The 16,880-nt window shown below is 41.6% G+C and overlaps 2 protein-coding genes across 2 annotated transcripts; one reads left to right on the top strand and one right to left on the bottom strand.

Moving 5' to 3' along the window:
• churc1 (churchill domain containing 1) lies at positions 1-2,162 on the top strand. Its single transcript, XM_005731069.2, has 4 exons — positions 1-221; positions 412-547; positions 1,649-1,719; positions 1,804-2,162. The coding sequence occupies exons 1-4, from the start codon at positions 183-185 to the stop codon at positions 1,894-1,896; spliced, it is 339 nt and encodes a 112-aa protein (XP_005731126.1). The 5' UTR covers positions 1-182; the 3' UTR covers positions 1,897-2,162.
• A 1,048-nt stretch (positions 2,163-3,210) lies between these two features.
• Positions 3,211-15,263, bottom strand: ttbk2b (tau tubulin kinase 2b). The gene is made up of 15 exons (XM_005731061.1): positions 14,750-15,263; positions 14,223-14,345; positions 13,981-14,128; positions 9,949-10,022; positions 9,727-9,867; positions 9,535-9,639; positions 8,927-8,992; positions 8,252-8,344; positions 8,041-8,166; positions 7,780-7,937; positions 7,396-7,585; positions 6,806-7,020; positions 6,255-6,717; positions 5,292-5,965; positions 3,211-4,380 (listed from the first exon to the last, which is right to left on the bottom strand). Exons 2-15 carry the CDS (start codon positions 14,289-14,291, stop codon positions 4,038-4,040), a joined length of 2,865 nt encoding a protein of 954 aa, XP_005731118.1. The 5' UTR covers positions 14,292-14,345; positions 14,750-15,263; the 3' UTR covers positions 3,211-4,037.
• Positions 15,264-16,880: the final 1,617 nt, after the last annotated feature.

Here is a 16,880-nt window from a genome sequence, read left to right as displayed (position 1 = left end):
TTCGAGCAATGTCTGCCGTTCAGGATGTTTTACAGCTCTGGTTGGGCTACAGAGACCGCCGTCCCGTGCGGAAGAGGCGGTTTTTCTACATATTTGTTAGCTGGGTGTTACTGTATGTGTGGCGTTTTTTCTTCTTTAATAATTATAATTATTTTAATTAGTTAAAATTTTATTTGGTTAAAATGTGCAACGGCTGTGTGCAGAAAGAGTATCCGGACCGGGTAAGTTGATGATACCGAGTGACTAAACTTAAAGTACCCCGTCCAGCTAACGCTACACTTAGCTATGAGTGACGTTTGTCTCACTTCCGTTTGGTAAACAATCCAAAACAAACAGTGATGCTCTGATAAAATACTTAAGAATCACGTTAAGGAGCCAAAATATGTTTGCAATGCTTTATTCCCCGCACAGGGTAACACTTGTCTGGAGAACGGCTCCTACTTGATGAACTACCTGGGCTGTGCCAACTGCCATCACAGGGACTTCGTGATGATCAGCAACAAGGCCACCGAGGACGATGATGGAGAAGAGATCGTCACATATGACCGTTAGTCTCTCCCAACAGTGCTCCAACTAGAAGAGAAAACCTGAAGATAATAGCAGTGCCACCAGATAAAAATGCACTTCAATGGGGCGGTAGTATGTGGCCCACACCCCACCTACTGTTATGTATTCCCAGGCAGTCTGTTAGGTTTGGAGAAGGACCTGTATGGCTGCACTGACATCTTATAGAAAACTGTCCTTGCAATTTTTTATTTCCCTTTCCACGTAGTGGGTTCCATGGAAAATCCCATAACCTCTGGACGATACATAAGTGCTCTTGTAGATGGATAAGAGCCAAATTCCAAAAGCTTGTGGAAAGTCTTTAAAGACGACTCCTTACTCTCATGTACAGCTCTGTAACTGTATGCAATCTACTAGAGTAGCTTTGATTTCATTCACATTCATCTTAAGCTGGGCCTGGGTGCGCCCTCATCTACTGCATGAAATGAGTGGATGACACAAAACAGACTCTCCCTTTTTAGGCCAAGCTTCTTCTGATTGGGGATGTCTGAGGTGACCATATTATGGATATCCACTCTCACTGGCAACATACAGATCCAAGATTAGGGAAAGAAAATGCCTGAAATGGAGGGTTTTCAGGCAGTCTGAAGCCTGAATTTTGGGCTAAAAGAGATTACTTGCATTTTTTTCTAAAGAAACGTGCAGTCAGGTGAGACTAAAGAAGTCACTTGGATGAGTGATGAAACGTTTCTCCCACCGAAAACATGACGTCCTTAATTTAGTTTTAATCTTAATTTAGAATTCAAAAGTATGTTAAGTATTTTAATTTAGATGTGTAAAATCAATCACGTAGCCTCGCAGTCTGCCTTTACAAACATTTGTGAGCGAATGGGTCGTTCTAAAGAGCTCACCGAATCAGAGCGTGGCACTGTAATAGGATGCAACAAGTTTCTTTCCTCCTTTCTTTTCCTCCTAGATATAGTGTTGTTATTATTATTAAATCAAAATGGTCACACACAGTAGTTTATAGTAAATCTGTCTTTTTTTTTTTTTTTTGCTGTCGTTTTATTTTACTTCCAGACTGTGGGAAAACCCATCCAGAAGCAAGTTTAAAAATAATGCCGTCATCTGTTTGTCTTTCCAGATGTTTGTAAAAACTGTGACCACGTCATCGCCAGGCACGAATACACATTCTCTGTTGTCGATGAATATCAGGCAAGTAGCGCTGTCGTCACCAAACCGGTCGAGATTCACACTGTGGATTCTGTTACTTTACGGGTCTTTTTCTGTGTTGTCCAGGAGTACACTATGCTCTGCATGCTGTGTGGAAAGGCGGAGGACTCCATCAGCGTTTTACCAGACGACCCCAGACAGTCTGCGCCGCTCTTCTAGACCTCAAAAGAAACCTGTGGTTTTTAGGTTTCGTGTGGTGCTGGCTTCTCATTTAGGGTTCCAACCATTTTTGTCATCCGCTCAAAGTTTTGTCCGTCTATAATTAAGCATGTCATACATTTGGTGCAGTTCCTGGCTGTTTATGAACTACTGTATGCTAATTGGAGGAGAGCAGAATATATGTATGCATAACTTTTAAAGACCTTTCATTATGACATAAAACCTGTCAGCTTACCTTATATTGTAAATAAACATATTTTATACTATAAAGCTTCTTCTTACACTTTCCTGCATGTTGGATGATGCTATGAATCCAGAACACTTATTTTACTTTAAATCTCAAAAAAAAAAAAAAAAATTAGCATTTAAATGTTAAGACATTTTCACTAATGGAACTGTTGAAGTTGTACACTGGTGCCAGCAAATTTCCATTTTGGTTCACTTGAATTTATATTGCCACCTTTCATTTACCAAACAAACATGCAATCCACTAAAATATGGAGCCAACAAATACCCTACAATATTTGAGAGAAAATCCCAATAATCACACAATCCCTTAAGAGGAAACACTTGGCAACAGTGGAAAAGAAGAACTCTCTTTTAACAGGAAGAGACCAGAACCAGGCTTAGGGAGGGGTGGTTTTCTGCTATAAACAAGGGGGGAGATGAGGGAAAAGGAAAGAAAAGAACATAGAGAGATGACGATAAAACACAAACTGGGATTGAGTAGACAAACATTATCACATCATGGCACATCAATGGAATTGTAGTGTTCAGTGCATCACCGGAAGTCCTGTTGCAGCACAACTAAGTAGAGGGCTGTGATAGCTGAAGTCTCTGTCTTCCATTCTACTTTTAGGACAACAAGTAAGCCTCCACTCCAAGAGAAAAGTACTGTATTAAGCTGATAACGTGATCATCACAGTATCACGAACTACTGTATGCAGGTAATCAGGTCTCATCATATCTTAAAGACCACACAGTGTGATGTATAGTTAATCTACCTTTATCTAAATATTAGATGTTGTCTGACCTCACTTTTTCACTTGAGTGTGCTCAGTCGAGGTTCATCTGTGCATTCTTTCCCCCTTATCTGATAACTGGCTGATTCTAACAGAAACTGTTTGCAGAAATTCTGTTAATTATCAAGAAGCAGAGACGTAAAGGGGTGGAAAACCTTTTGTGGGGGAGCTGTCATTTGTTTACTTACTTATAATGTAAACTATATTAAAACTGTCTTTAAGATAAGCATGAAGCACAACAACAAGATACAATTTAAAACTCATGAGAAGGAATAGTCCAAGTCATTGCTGGTCTATGTCATGGATGTATTTTGATCAGAAGCAGCTCAATAAAAATGCAGATGCTTCAGCCGATTGTACAAATAAAAAAAACAAAAAAACAACCCAGAAATCATTTGCAATGACACTCATGCACGTTTACAATACTAAAGTATGAGTGCACTTAAACATGTACATTCTAATATGCTGATGCCTTCTGCATGTTAAATACTTTATAGCAAAGTAAGAGCACACTATTACACTCTGATATGCCAAAATGAGCAATTCATTGTTACATACTATAATTAATCTAGCAGTTTTACAGGAGTGAGGTCAATATGGGACTGCATGCCCTGCTTCTATACATGAATGCTGATGTCTGTGTGCTGCTTGTGGTGTTGTTTACTACTGTAGTGTTCTAAATGTGAGTACATGGTCTCTATTAGTGTATACCATTTTCCTAATGGTACATATCTACAATTAGCATTACTTTATTTTAGGTTTCTTTACATCCCTCAAGTATTAAACATAACCTTTTTGGTCTCATAGTAGGCCTATATGGAGTGTTAAGAGAGTGTAGTGATATGAGAGGTAAAAGTTGGCAATCTCAAGATTTTCTCACTATTTGTGTTTCTGCTGCAGGTATCAAGCCACCAAAGTCAAGTATTCTGAGAGACACATCCAAGGAATGAATGAATAAATAAATAAATACAATTTATCATACATTTTACATTACATACAGTACATTCCCTTGAGTAAATACCATATTTACACATGCTATCGGGGTGACTGGATGTGAGGCAGCCTCTCGCTACAAGTTGCACGATACGGATCAGTCATTTGTGTGGAAACACGGCCACATCAAGTCACTTTGCCGGAGCCTTTACCCTCGTAGATTGAACCCCTTCCTCTGGAGCCGTGGCTCCACTGACCCAGCCCGCCAGACCTGTCCGGAGGGTGAGCGTGCCGAGGAGGGGAGCCAGATAAGCTAGACGGAGAGCGGCTACGGCCCTGCAGTGCCCCGCCGTCGCGGAGCTCCCGGGACGGGGAGGAGCTGAGCGAACGCTGTAGGGAGGAAGATGAGCTGCGAGGGCAAGGAGGCGGGCTGAAGAGCATCCCGCTGCGGTCCTGCATCAGCTGGGTCAGGCTCGCCAGGAAGTCTGCGTCGCTGGTGCTGCTGGCACGCACCCTTAACCGCTGCCGTCTGCAAAAAAAACAAAAAAACAAAACTAATTCTCAGCAGCTATTTGAATTACTGTGTATTAGTATTAGCTGCTATCATTAGGATTATTACATATTTATTTATCGTTCTAATTTATTATAGCAAAGAACCTACTTTTTATTATTCTGTTATTTTAATAGTATGATTGTTTATGTTTGTCTGTATACACAAAGTTCAGCAGTGCTTCCAGTTTCATTGTATGCTTATCCTATTGGCAGTGTCCATCCTTTTGTTGTTGTTTGTTTTCAAACAGACTTAATATGACGGATGGATGCTTTGATTTTTGTGCAGTCAAAGAAAAAAAGGATCATTATTTGCCCTATTTTCACTTTTTTTAAAACTCAATGTTCCCAAACAGAATCATATAGTTGATTTTTTTTAATGTAAGGCTGTAGTTTAATTTCTTTTGTCACTTTTGTTGACAACTCTGTTTTGTCTCTGCTGTGTTAAGATATACAGTTATGTATTGCCCAGATGTCCCAGTTTTACACTGGGAGTTGACTACTGCGTACATTCATGGATCTGTCCGAAGCCGGCAGCATGAAATTAGTCTCAAATCTCCACGTGCGCATGCATCGTAAAATCGTATGCATTTGTAAATTAATTTTATGTTTGGTCAAATTGCTTCGTACTTGTGTGTGGATTAGAGCGGGCCTTCATGAGTCCTCAAAAGTTACACACAAATCACATCAGACATTTGCACATTTTACTGCTTACTGGTTCAGAGTTTAGAGTTAACTGGTTAGCAGCAGCTGAACATTCAGAACAGGAATGAGTGGATTATTATTAGTAGTACATCAATTATAGATCATTTCACTTTCTTGGGCAGGTGAGAAAAAAAAACTACTGGGAAACAATGATTGTATCACATTTCCCCAGTTTGGACCACATACCTGTTGTCTACACATGGGCGGATGGGCGGTTTCCCAGGAGGTGGCCGGGGCAGAAACCTGCTAGTGAGTTGCTCCGGCACAAACGTGGCACTCACAGGACGTGGGATTTTACTTTTACTGCATGATGACAAGGACAGCGAGAGAGGGTCTTCTCCTGCACAGTCGGATCTGGAGCCTCGGTCTGAGGAGAGCCTGTCTCTGGGCAGGGCGGAGGGGAGGTTGTCACAGGACAGAGATGGAGAGGGTGAGTGGGTGGGGGAGCCAGGGATGGGACTGCTCCAGCGGTTACGCTTCTCTATGTTCAAGTCCCTGCTCGGAGAGTCCAGGGGGTTGCTGGGATCTCGGACAGGGATTCGACTCAACCTTGGCGATGAGGGAGAGTCCCTTCGTTTGAGCAGAGCAGGAGGCGGCGAGGAGGACACGGTGACTGTGCTCTCCACAGCACCGCCCACGGTATCGGCTTGAGGCTGCTGATTCGGCTCCGATGAGCGATCGGGCAGACCAGAATCGCTCTCTGGGTCTCTGTCGTTGGCCAGATGAGCTGTGGGGCCTTTGGCAAGGCTTGGGACAGGAGCCAAGTCCAACTTCCCTTCCTCAGATTTAGCACATGGTGCCTCTAGAGGTATTGCATCACTCCTCTCCTGTACAGGTGATTGTGGCGCACAGCTGGAGGACTGAAGGGAATTAGATGATTATTAGATGGGAATAACATTTAAGATTAAAGACAATAGCTAACTGATATAATATTAACCTTGCATGTAATAACTGGATATTTCTTTTCTGTTGTACGCTGTTAAATTTTATTCTTAAAATTATCCATCCAACATTCAAATTGCATCTACATTTGCATAGCAACTGTGGAAACTCTTTGTGAAGTCAGCCTTAAGTTGAACCTGTTTAGTCAAATTCATCTCCCCTGTGTTGATCTCAGTTAATGTACAACAAGATTATTGTTATTCCTACCTGCTCCATCTGGGACCTTCCCATAATGACTGAAGGCATTTGTCCCAGCATGCCCGGCAGCCTTCTGTGTCCCAGTAACCACGTGCCAGGCATGGCCATCTGTGACAGCACAGGGCTGCTGGGCACACCGGTGGACTGGCCATCCTGCCGCTCGGACGAGTGGTTCTCCGTGTCAGCAGCAATGTGAGACCCGGGCTTGCCCTCGTGTGATGCTTCTGCTGCTGGCTTGCTTCCTCCAGATCCTTGCTCTAGCTCCAGCATCACCCACTCCTGAGAGTCTCCCTCTTGAGGCACAGGACTAAAGTTTACAGCAACAAAGCCGCTGCTTGCTGCGGCTTCCTCTGGGTCGGGGGTTGCTGTGCCAGAGCGCTCTTCATTGCAGGAAGACATCTGCTGCTCAGGGCCTTTTTCAGGAATTGACTTTTCTCCAACGTGAGAAAGGACAGGCCGCTGTTTGCCCAGGCTGAAATGACACATTGTAAGCATTAAGGTAAGAATGTGTCTGCATAAAGGCTGAAGCTTTTGTTTAATTGCAATTTTTAATTACTGACTAGGCCTCAAGGAATCGCTCAATGGTGGGCTTGGGTTCTGGTCCGAGCCTCTTTTCAAAAGCCAAGCTCTGGCTGTGTCTCATCCTCCGGAGCAACGGTGCAGCCCGTTCCAAAAACATTGTTTCTGAACGCACCCGTCTAGGTGAGCTCTGCATGGAGCCGGTGTTTGGACTTTGGTTTCCCTGGTTCTGACTGTGTTCATCCTCACTCACAACCTGGGGAAAAAAAAGAAAGAGGAAGAAGGAGTTTCAGAAACTGTAGCAAGACACTTTAAAAAGAGGGGAAGGCAGCCCAAGTAGTTTCTTTTTTACCAATTCGTCAGGAAGACAGTGAGCAATTTCAACCAAAGTTTAGCAGAGGAAGATGTAGGAGCAGAGGTCAGAGAGAGCTTTTCTCATTGAAAAATAAATGTATTCTTAAATCATATTTATGGGAAACACTCTGTGATGATGTGTGATGACTGGGGGGCATGAGCAGCCAGCGTAGTGTTGCAAAATGATCCACCCGACAGCACAAAAGAGCAGCAGTACTGTATGAGTATTACATCCCGAGGTAAGAGCATACTTTACATTAAAGTACATTCCACTGACCTTCCTGATCATTGGCTGAGCGTGTTTATGGTTTTTGTTACGGTCCATCTCTTCCCATACGTCTGCACCAGGGGTGGTCGGCGTGGGGATCGGGGGGCAGTTGTCAGCGTCACTGAGGCGCTCCCCTTGCAGGACATCCTCAGTGTTCTCCCTCTGCAGCTCGCCTGGCAGCACTGAAGCATTGGCCATGCTGTGGAAGAGACCGGAAGGTCACCTTGCAACTCGTTCCCATAACATAATTTAGAGCAGTGATTTCTCAGGGATATCTGACTGTGCAGATTTCGAGTCTAAAAAAAGCTGCAGCTATATAACTGAGCGCATACCCAACCGAGTGTGAAGGAAGTGTGAGTTAAACGATGGACCTACGGCATTTCAAACACGTACCCTAAGTATGCTGGCGTGAGGCGGGTGAGCTGCTGAGCAGTGGTTGCTGCGGCAGTGATGGTCAGCATATCCTCTGAATCACATTTCTCCCAGTCATAGGGGTCATTCTCCAGCACGTTGTGGCTCTTCATGGCATTCTCGAACACTGACATCAGGAGCTGTCACGGAGAATAAAAAGAAAACACATGCATCAGCATTTTACAGTTGCAGAAGAAAAAACAGCACATGCAAAATAAGCCAAACAAGGGAGTGAATGCCAACCTGATAGTCAGGCTTAGTGTAATAGTCCAAGGTCATGATGTGCTCCAAGAAGGTACTAAACTCTGAGGGAAGGTGCTTCAGCATGAGTCGATGATCGTATGTCTCTTTTAGATTTCCTACTTGCTCCTGGGAAGACAGGAGGGAAAAGAGTGAGAGGATGACCTTACAGTGTATTGCTAAAATGTAGTAATGAAGTCACTGAGGCACATACTTTGTCCTTAATTTTTCTCCAGGGAAGCTGACCAACCATAAATTCTACCAGCATGTAGAAGAGCGACCACAGGTCATCGTGACGACCCATTTCCTGCAAATTTGGACACAAGAAAAAGGGGCACGGGGGTTAAAGGGTAAAATTGGACCTAATGCCAGCAGGGATTTTGACTTTCCTGCCATGTCTATGACAAACACATATGCTCCCAAAACTAGACGTATATACTCAGGAATAGTGTTTCCTCACTGCCACTGTGATGTCACCATATGATTAGTGAAGTTCTGTTATGAAGCCCCAATTTGAGCAATTTTCACCATATTCACGTACTGGATTCTTAAAACTGGATCTGAGACATGATTTGAGCATATTCCAGACAACCCTCTTTTCTGACTCTTAGACTGACAAACTTCATGTTTTATTCATTATGATCTGAAACCAGCCACTGGGTCATTAACTCGTTAGGGAAGATAAGATGAGGTCACAGAGCGAAGGAGGCAAGGTCTGTTTTCCCATAGACTTCTATACAACCCAAACTCTATTTTGTAACAACAGGAGTCGCCCCCTGCTGGCCATTAAAGAGAAGCTAAGTTTAAGGCACTTCACTTTTCAGACTCAGGGGCTACATCCAACTTCCATATAATCGATGTGCTCAATACATCTACAGTGCAAGCTCACCTTATTCTTGTGAGCATTGATTGAAGCGTATCGCACAGTTCCTCTGAAGCCTGCCACGGGACGAGGCTGAAAGAAAAGAGATATTTGGCAGAGTGATAGTGATAAACGGGTGTAAATGTAAAGCAAGCACAAAGCTAAAACCACATTTAAAACTCATAAGTAACACACTTTAGCTCTGAGTGTGGAGTCCCAGGCTCACGTCACATGATGACATGCTGAGTTAAAGCAGCAGTTGTGTGTGAACTCTAATGTATACCTCTGACTCTGTAATCCCTAGATTACACCTGGATCACGCTCTGGTGCTCTAGAGCAATATTTTTTTGTTTAACATCAAGTTAGGATTTTAAACTGCACAACATTACACAGGGAGTCTACGTGTGTACATACATACTGGCACTTTTATATACAGAACATGGGTGATGCATTTCTAACTTCTTTTTGATTTATTTTGGGCACTATTTAAAATCAATTTCCAAAAAAAAAAAAAAATTTAACAGCTGGCAGACTATGCTATAAAACCATTTCTCAGCATATAATTTTATGTATATAAGTACCTTTATGATTAAAAGCCCAACTATGTTCTAGTATAATCGGCACAGAGTACTTACTGGACGGACTTCCTGGCTGGAGTTGGTGAACTGACGGGCCAAACCAAAATCGAGCATGTAGCAGCACCTGCAGGTGCTGGCTAGTCTTCCCATCGCAAAGTTTGACTACAATTTTAACAGAAACAAACAAGTTTAAAAGTTTCTTTTTGTGATATTCAAATAAAACAAGATCTAACCCAACGGTCGACTTACTGGTTTAATGTCACGGTGCAGGAAGCCGACAGAATGGATGCTTTCAATGGCCTCTAAAATCTGCTTGCCAAGTCTTAAAGTTGTGGAGACGGAAAAGGTGCCGCGGGTCATCGTTCTGCGCAAATCTGCAAGGTTCCTTCCCTTCAGAGAGAAAGTCAACACCGTCAAATTCAAGAAGTAGAACAGATTAAATAAACTACTGCTGATTTGCAAGGCTCTTACCTGGAGTTCCATCACCACATAGTTGAAGCGATCATTCCTACCACAGCCCACAAAGCGACACACGTGGTCCTTGCCTGTGAAAGAAAGATTTATACAGTTTCAGCTTTGCCCATCTTCATGTTCAAACCCCTATTTGGTGTTGAAAAACTACCATCAGGATTTACTAATAAGGTTCAGAGTCAGTGCTACTTTTGCTCCAGAAAATTTGGGGGGCAGAGAACAGAGATGGGCAGTAACGCCTTACTGTAATCTGATTACTTTTTTCAAGTAACGAGTAAAGTAAGGGATTACTATTGCAAACACGGTAATTAGATTACCGTTACTTTCCCGTAAGCACGCTGCGTTACTGCGTTACTAAAACCGTGATTTTTTTGCGAGAATGTCTCATGACAGTGACGTAGGCGAGTGCGACGTTTGTGACAACAGCTGTGTGCAGATCAACAATGGATAATATATCGAGTGCGGGAGAGAGTATGAGCGTGCAGCGTTTAAAGCGTGGAAGTACTGACCTTACTTTGAGTTTGATTCCATAAAAAGTGACAAAAACATTAGTGTCCGTTGTGCGTGGGAAGAAAACTTCTTTTTACAGCAAAAAAAACCCCCTAAACTTCCGAGCAAGCACCAAGTGCGCTACCACGTAATGGGAAACTGACCGCTGCAGCACACCTGCACCAGGGTAAACCTCCGCCTACCCTACTCCTGCTTTACAGGTGAAAATAGAGCAACAGGACCGCTAGTGTTTGATTTTATTTATTTTCTGCTGTGTTTTACTTGCATCTATTTGAAAGACTGAGTGTAAGTGTGAGTTTATGTGCTGGAATGTGCAGAAAAAAGGTTTAAATGTTAAACAAATTTCTTCCAGTCAGAGAATGTTGCGTATAATTACATTTTTGCTTGATGCATAAAGATTAAAACTAATAAAACAAGTTTTAAAAAGAGATTTGATTACATTTTGTATGATGGATTATGCAGAAAAAGTAGAATTGGGCTGTAAGATCTATTGCTTTATCACCTATTCAGGTTGTAAATCGTGTTTTTTAAAAAGTAACTAAGTAACTAATTACTTTTGAAAATAATTAATCAGTAAAGTAACAGGATTACTTTTGGGGGGGAAGTAATCAGTAATTAGTTACTGATTACTTTTTTTAAGTAACTTGACCAACACTGGCAGAGAGTAATTTAAGCTATTAATGCGATTTATGGCTGGAAAGTTACTGCAAATTGTGCTAAATTTAACACAGAAAAAAGCGTGTTTTATACCATGTCCGTGATTGTGATTGTTGCTTCTGCGAATCTGAATTTATTCGAATGACAGGGAATGTGTTACGAGAACAAGCGCACACCTAGCAAGGGTGGATGACTCAAATCTGTGTGTGCCTTGCAGCTCTTTACCTAGTCTCACGCTGAACATGTTTAGAGCCAAGCCCATCAAAGGATTAGATCCCTATACAAGATATACAGTGCTGTGCAAAAGTCTTGAGCCACCACTCATTTCTTTATTTTTTGCTTCAAATGAGTCAGGCTTTCTTTTATTTTTTAGAGCAATATTTCTCCAGGATTTTTGAAGTTCTTTCAAAATTCATCTTTGGACATTGGTTGCTTTTCCACTCATTTTCCATCTAGACTTTTTACCAGCCCATTATCAAAGGAATGATTTTTATTTTTGTTTGCATATAAAAAAAGCACCAGAGCTGTCTCCACATAACAGAAAAGTCAGCAAAGAACCAGTTCTTAAAATGCATCTTTAGGCATTTTGATACTAGCAGCCTTTTGCAAAAAACATGACTCATTCCAATGTTTTTAGCTGACTCAAGGAAAAACGTCAAAGATAACACAGTTTGATAAAAACCAAACGGTGATTCCCAAAGAACTGTTAGCTGATAATTTGGCACATTTGCATGGTGTTAAGCGTGTCCTTAGAAAAATCTAAGGAAACTGGATAAGTGGAGAACAAAAGAAGGCAGGCTAAAAAGAAATACCAGCCCAAATCAACACGTCTGGTAACTGGTCTTATGGAGTGATTAATCCAATTATCATCAATATGTATAGAGAAGATCAGGAAAGAGGTTTTGATCCATCATCTGGGAAGTATTTGATTGGCAATGACTTTATTTGTTACCACGACAATGATGTCAAACACACTGCCATTGCAGTGAAAGCATACCCATTTCCCTACCAAAATATAAAGGAATTAGAGGTGGCTCATCACTGTACAAGGTTGTGTCGTGTATTGGGTATAACAGACAGCCAACTTACTTTATACAGTCAGCAATGTGTTTACAGTGTTTCGGGTTTTTAATTCATATTTCAACACACAGATGAGTGTGTTTGCATACAGCGCTCTGCTCCATTACAAATCGACTCCAATGTAGTTTTTTATTTTGCTCCCTAGTAACAGATCTACGACACGCAATATTAAAATGTCAGAGAAAATGAAGCAATTAACAGGACGCATCTGAAATGTGTTGGATTCCCGTCTGACTCCTACGCCATGCAATACTGACTGTAGCCTCATGTGGCAGGCAGAAAAAAAACGCAGAGAGCACATTGACAGTAAGAATCAACAGTAAGTTCAATATGTGTATGGGTCAGGATGTGACAGCAAATAAAGTTTTCTGCTCCTCTACATGTCGTACAGGTCAGCTGTTACTGACAGATTTCAGCTTCACACAGAGATCGAGAAAAAGTTCTGCACCACTTGAGCTGTCAGACGTATACAGAGCACAGCTGTCTCAACCTCTAAGATAGATGAGAAGAGTTAGCCATTATATCAAAAACAAGATGATTCTCCTTCAGCTGCCTATCATTGGTCTAAATTTCTATGATATAAAGAAAATGTGTAAAACTGTGTTACACTGTATCATTTTTGTTAGTAGAGTACTCGCTCCCTCATGTATGAGCTGCTAATTTGCAGTGCTGTTGGAAGATTGCTGGTCATTACTTAAATGAGCTGAAAATGAATTTACTGCATTGTTAGTAGACCACCCGAAGAATTTTACACCCTTCCATCATCTGCGCATTTTTATGCCTGCAGCCTGTCTTAGTAAATCTGAACAAAGATATCTATTTTTTATTATTATTTATTAGAATTATACTGTATACGGTATATATTTTTATAAAAGCAAATAAATATATATAGTATATAAAATATATATATACACATTTCTTTCAGTAATACATATTTTCCAGCACCGATTATTTGTAATAATAATTGTAATGTACAAAAGCCAATGTACAAAACAAAAATTTGCTCTTCTTCTTTTTGTATAGTTTGCATTTCTGTTACATATTCTATTTTGCACAAGGGGAAAAGAAGAATTATCTCAGCTTTGTATCACACCCTTTATAAAGACTGCAAAAACGACAGGAGACCACAGAAAAAAAGCCAGTGCCATTTCTGAATGTCATGTCATTTACCAATGAACCAACTGCAGTCAACCAGGCAAATATCGATGAAGTGGTACATTCCTAGACATTTCCTTAGAGATAATACACAAGTCATCCATTACTTTCCTGTTTGAACAAGCTACAAAGCATGATTCTGATACACCACATTTTTTGCAGTGTTGTGTGCTCTAGATGACCCACATTTACATGAAATAACAAGTTTAATTGAATTAAAGAAATTCTATTTTTAAGAAGAAATGGTAGAAAAGGCATTTTACATACTATTTTCCCCCAAACAGGGTTTTTCAAACTGAGCCTGTGGGGAGTGACTTTGCACTTAATCTTGAATGGTCTACATTTAGTTAAGACAAAGAGTCTGCGTTACCTGACAACACAAGACTGCATCTCCCTGTCGTTTTTTTGTCATTTCATGAACACAAATGTAGTCTAACCCGGAATAAATTCACCTCCACAAACAAATATGCCTCAAAAATTGCAGTCCTAGTGAATTTCCTTTGTTTCTTTATGTTTTGGTGGAAGCCCAAAAACTCTCTGATGGGTGCCAAATGCATTTAAGCGCAGAAAACACCCTGCCGAGGAATTACTTCAGCTACTCTGCCAGTGATTTGGCACAGTATAACTCACCTTGAAGCTTCTTCAGCACAGCCACTTCCATCTTCAGCACTTGCTTGGGCTGCTGAGCAGACTCAACCTTCAATGCCACTGTGGCCTGGCTCAGCTGATCCAGAACCTCATAGATTTCCCCAAACCCACCTCCACCTATCTTCCTGGCCTGAAAAGGAAGGCAAGTCTCAATGTCGGAACAAGTGTATTATAGTGAAGAAATGAACCAGCGTGATTTTTCTTCCTTCTAAAGTGGGACTTACCACTTTCCATCTGTCTCTGACCACGTCTCCCACCGACAGGATGTCTGTGTGCTCTCCAGCCCCACTCATCCTGAGTGCTCTCAGCTACAGCCTACAGCTAGCATCAGTGTCGCAAGCACTTCACTGCAAAGAGGGGACAGCTTTTAGAGACCAGGTCAGTTTCCTCTTTCAAAACACTGCAAACTTCGTGATGCTGAATCCACAGAACATACAGGTCATCTTACTGTGCTCTGACGGGAGCATGTGGCTCATATGTGAATGTTAGCTCACGTCTCTCAAAGGAGCATTTAAAACCCAAACCTTCTCTAGCTGATTTTTTTTAAAGACAGAACCTACTATAGTGTAGTTAGTTGGAATCACAGCTAAAGCATAACACAGATAGCACAGAATATTCAGTTGACGTTAGATAAGATAAGCCATTTAGAAGGTACCCTCGCCAGCACACAGTGTTCACTGCAGTGGTCCTGTAAACAAGCTAACTAGCACATTTACCAATGGATAACGGTTAGGTAGCAAGCCTCTCTCACCTCGCTCCTGTGCGCTATCGCGATTTCGGCTAGAGTGTAAAATCCAAGCGGTCCCCATGCTCCCGGCGTACTCCGAGCTATGCGAGCGGTTCCAATGAGTTGTTTATTTCAGAAATGAGACAATGGTGGTGGACCATAGCTGACGTTAGCCGCAGTTAGCCAGCTAGCCTGCTGCTGATGCCCCGAACGCTCTCTCTCAGCAGCGGTGACGTCAGAGAACTCGAGTCCACTGATTGCTCCACAAAGTCCCGCATCCGCGAGACGCTGACGGAGACCGCTCCAGAGGAAAGGAGTTTTAGTGCTGAATGCAGCGGCTGAGAAACGAAGTGGGAGCCGCAGCTTTGTGCCCTTGAAAAAAATACAGATAAGCCTTCACTTCTCGACACACACTGTCTCCAGGGACGATTACGTTTCTTTCTTTACAAAATAAAAATTAAAAGAAATATGGCAACATGAGGGCCCAAAAGCCAATCGGGCCGCGAAAAATGCCAAAGTATTACTTTAAGTGGAATTCAGATATACTTTATCCCAAAGTCCTGACATTCATTTGTTATGAGCAAGATAGTGGTGAGGTATGCGTAGGAGTGGCAGAAGGAAGAGATGGGCGGGCCGATCGAAATATCGATAGCATCGATACCAATGCTGATATCACTATCAGATCGATACTAGGTTGATAGGATCGATACTTTGTTTCTAGCCTCAGTTCAGTGTATGTTGCCATGGAAAGTAAAACATCACAGTGTTTTAGTGGTCATTTCATAAGTGATGACACACTGCTCTCCCCTATATTGTCTGCCTTTGGTATATTAAAAGTGTCAGTATCAGTATTGGTATAACCCTGTATTTACTTATTATTGGCTCTATACCAACATTTGCTGTATTGCACAGCACCAGAAGGGTTCAACCTGGGCATGGGATTACATCAGGGATGGTCCTGAGCCTTTCTTCTTTGCTATTGTGATGAAGAGGTTAAAGGACAATGTCAGGCTGGAGTTTCCATGGATTGTGATGATTGCAGACCACATTGTCAACTATGGTGAGATTAGGAAGCAGATGCAGGAGAGTGTAAGGAGGCGGCGGTAGTCTCAACATGCACAGAGCAGGGATGGTGGAATGTTGAAGATGAAGCTAACAGGCAGGAGGAAAAGCGGAAGGCCACTAAGGCGGTTCATGGAAGCAATGAAGGAAGACATGCAGAGATTGCAGCTTAAATCTACTGTTCTGTGCAAATGTTGTGATAATGCATCATTTATTAGCTTATTTATTCTAAGCATTTATGATCTAAATCAACAAAACAATGTCAACCTGAAGTGGAGAACAAAGTCCATCATTTGTCTCCAAAATACTCCAAAAGGGGTAAAAACACAGACTGTGAGGGACTCAGCTGGTTAGGCATGAGGGTAAAGTAACTACAACACAAAACCAGACTGAAAATATAACTGAGCTATCAGACACAAAAGAAAAGGGAACTTAAATACTGGCTGATCACACCAAAGACGCCCAACGGGGGAACTACAACAAAGAAGTTATCTTATAAGAAGTAAATAAAACAGCAACTAGTTTGTCAGTTAGTTTAACTTATCAATAATCTAATGCAAAAAACAAAAACAACTGAATACCAAACTCAAATGTCACGTAAAATAAACAACCTATTTAAAGTAAACATTTCTTGGCCTCCCCTGCGATGACGTGACACTTGGTACATTCCAGTTCCTGCATTTGAAAGAGGTGCATTTTGAAGGCCCATCTTTTCCTCATTTGGGTAGATCTCAGCAGCCAAGTGACCACATTTGTGTGTCTAATATTAAGCTTGACTATTATTTTATTTTTGTGTTCTCTTCTATGAATTTAGTTGATATTTGTATTATGTTTACGTCTTTGTGATTGCTGACTGTATGTGCATGCGATAATACAGGGCCCCACTAACAATGGGGATACAAAAACAAAGATAAAGAGCTGAACATGCAAAAGTTGACTATACATGTGTGCTACAAACAGAGGCATGTGTGTTTGAAACACATGCAAAATAAACACAAATCTGTTTCATGAAATCATGATGTGTTCTCATTTATGTGTTTAAATGCAATGAGTATCAAAAACTAAGATAAATAAAGTGTGTTGCATGAGGTCA

The sequence above is a fragment of the Pundamilia nyererei genome, unplaced genomic scaffold (genome assembly GCF_000239375.1).
Source record: "Pundamilia nyererei isolate P.nyererei 1_Seehausen unplaced genomic scaffold, PunNye1.0 scaffold00041, whole genome shotgun sequence".
In the NCBI taxonomy this organism is placed as follows: Eukaryota; Metazoa; Chordata; class Actinopteri; order Cichliformes; family Cichlidae; genus Pundamilia; species Pundamilia nyererei.
Note: the sequence above shows the minus strand (reverse complement) of the source record. Positions and strands in the feature narration are given on the sequence as shown.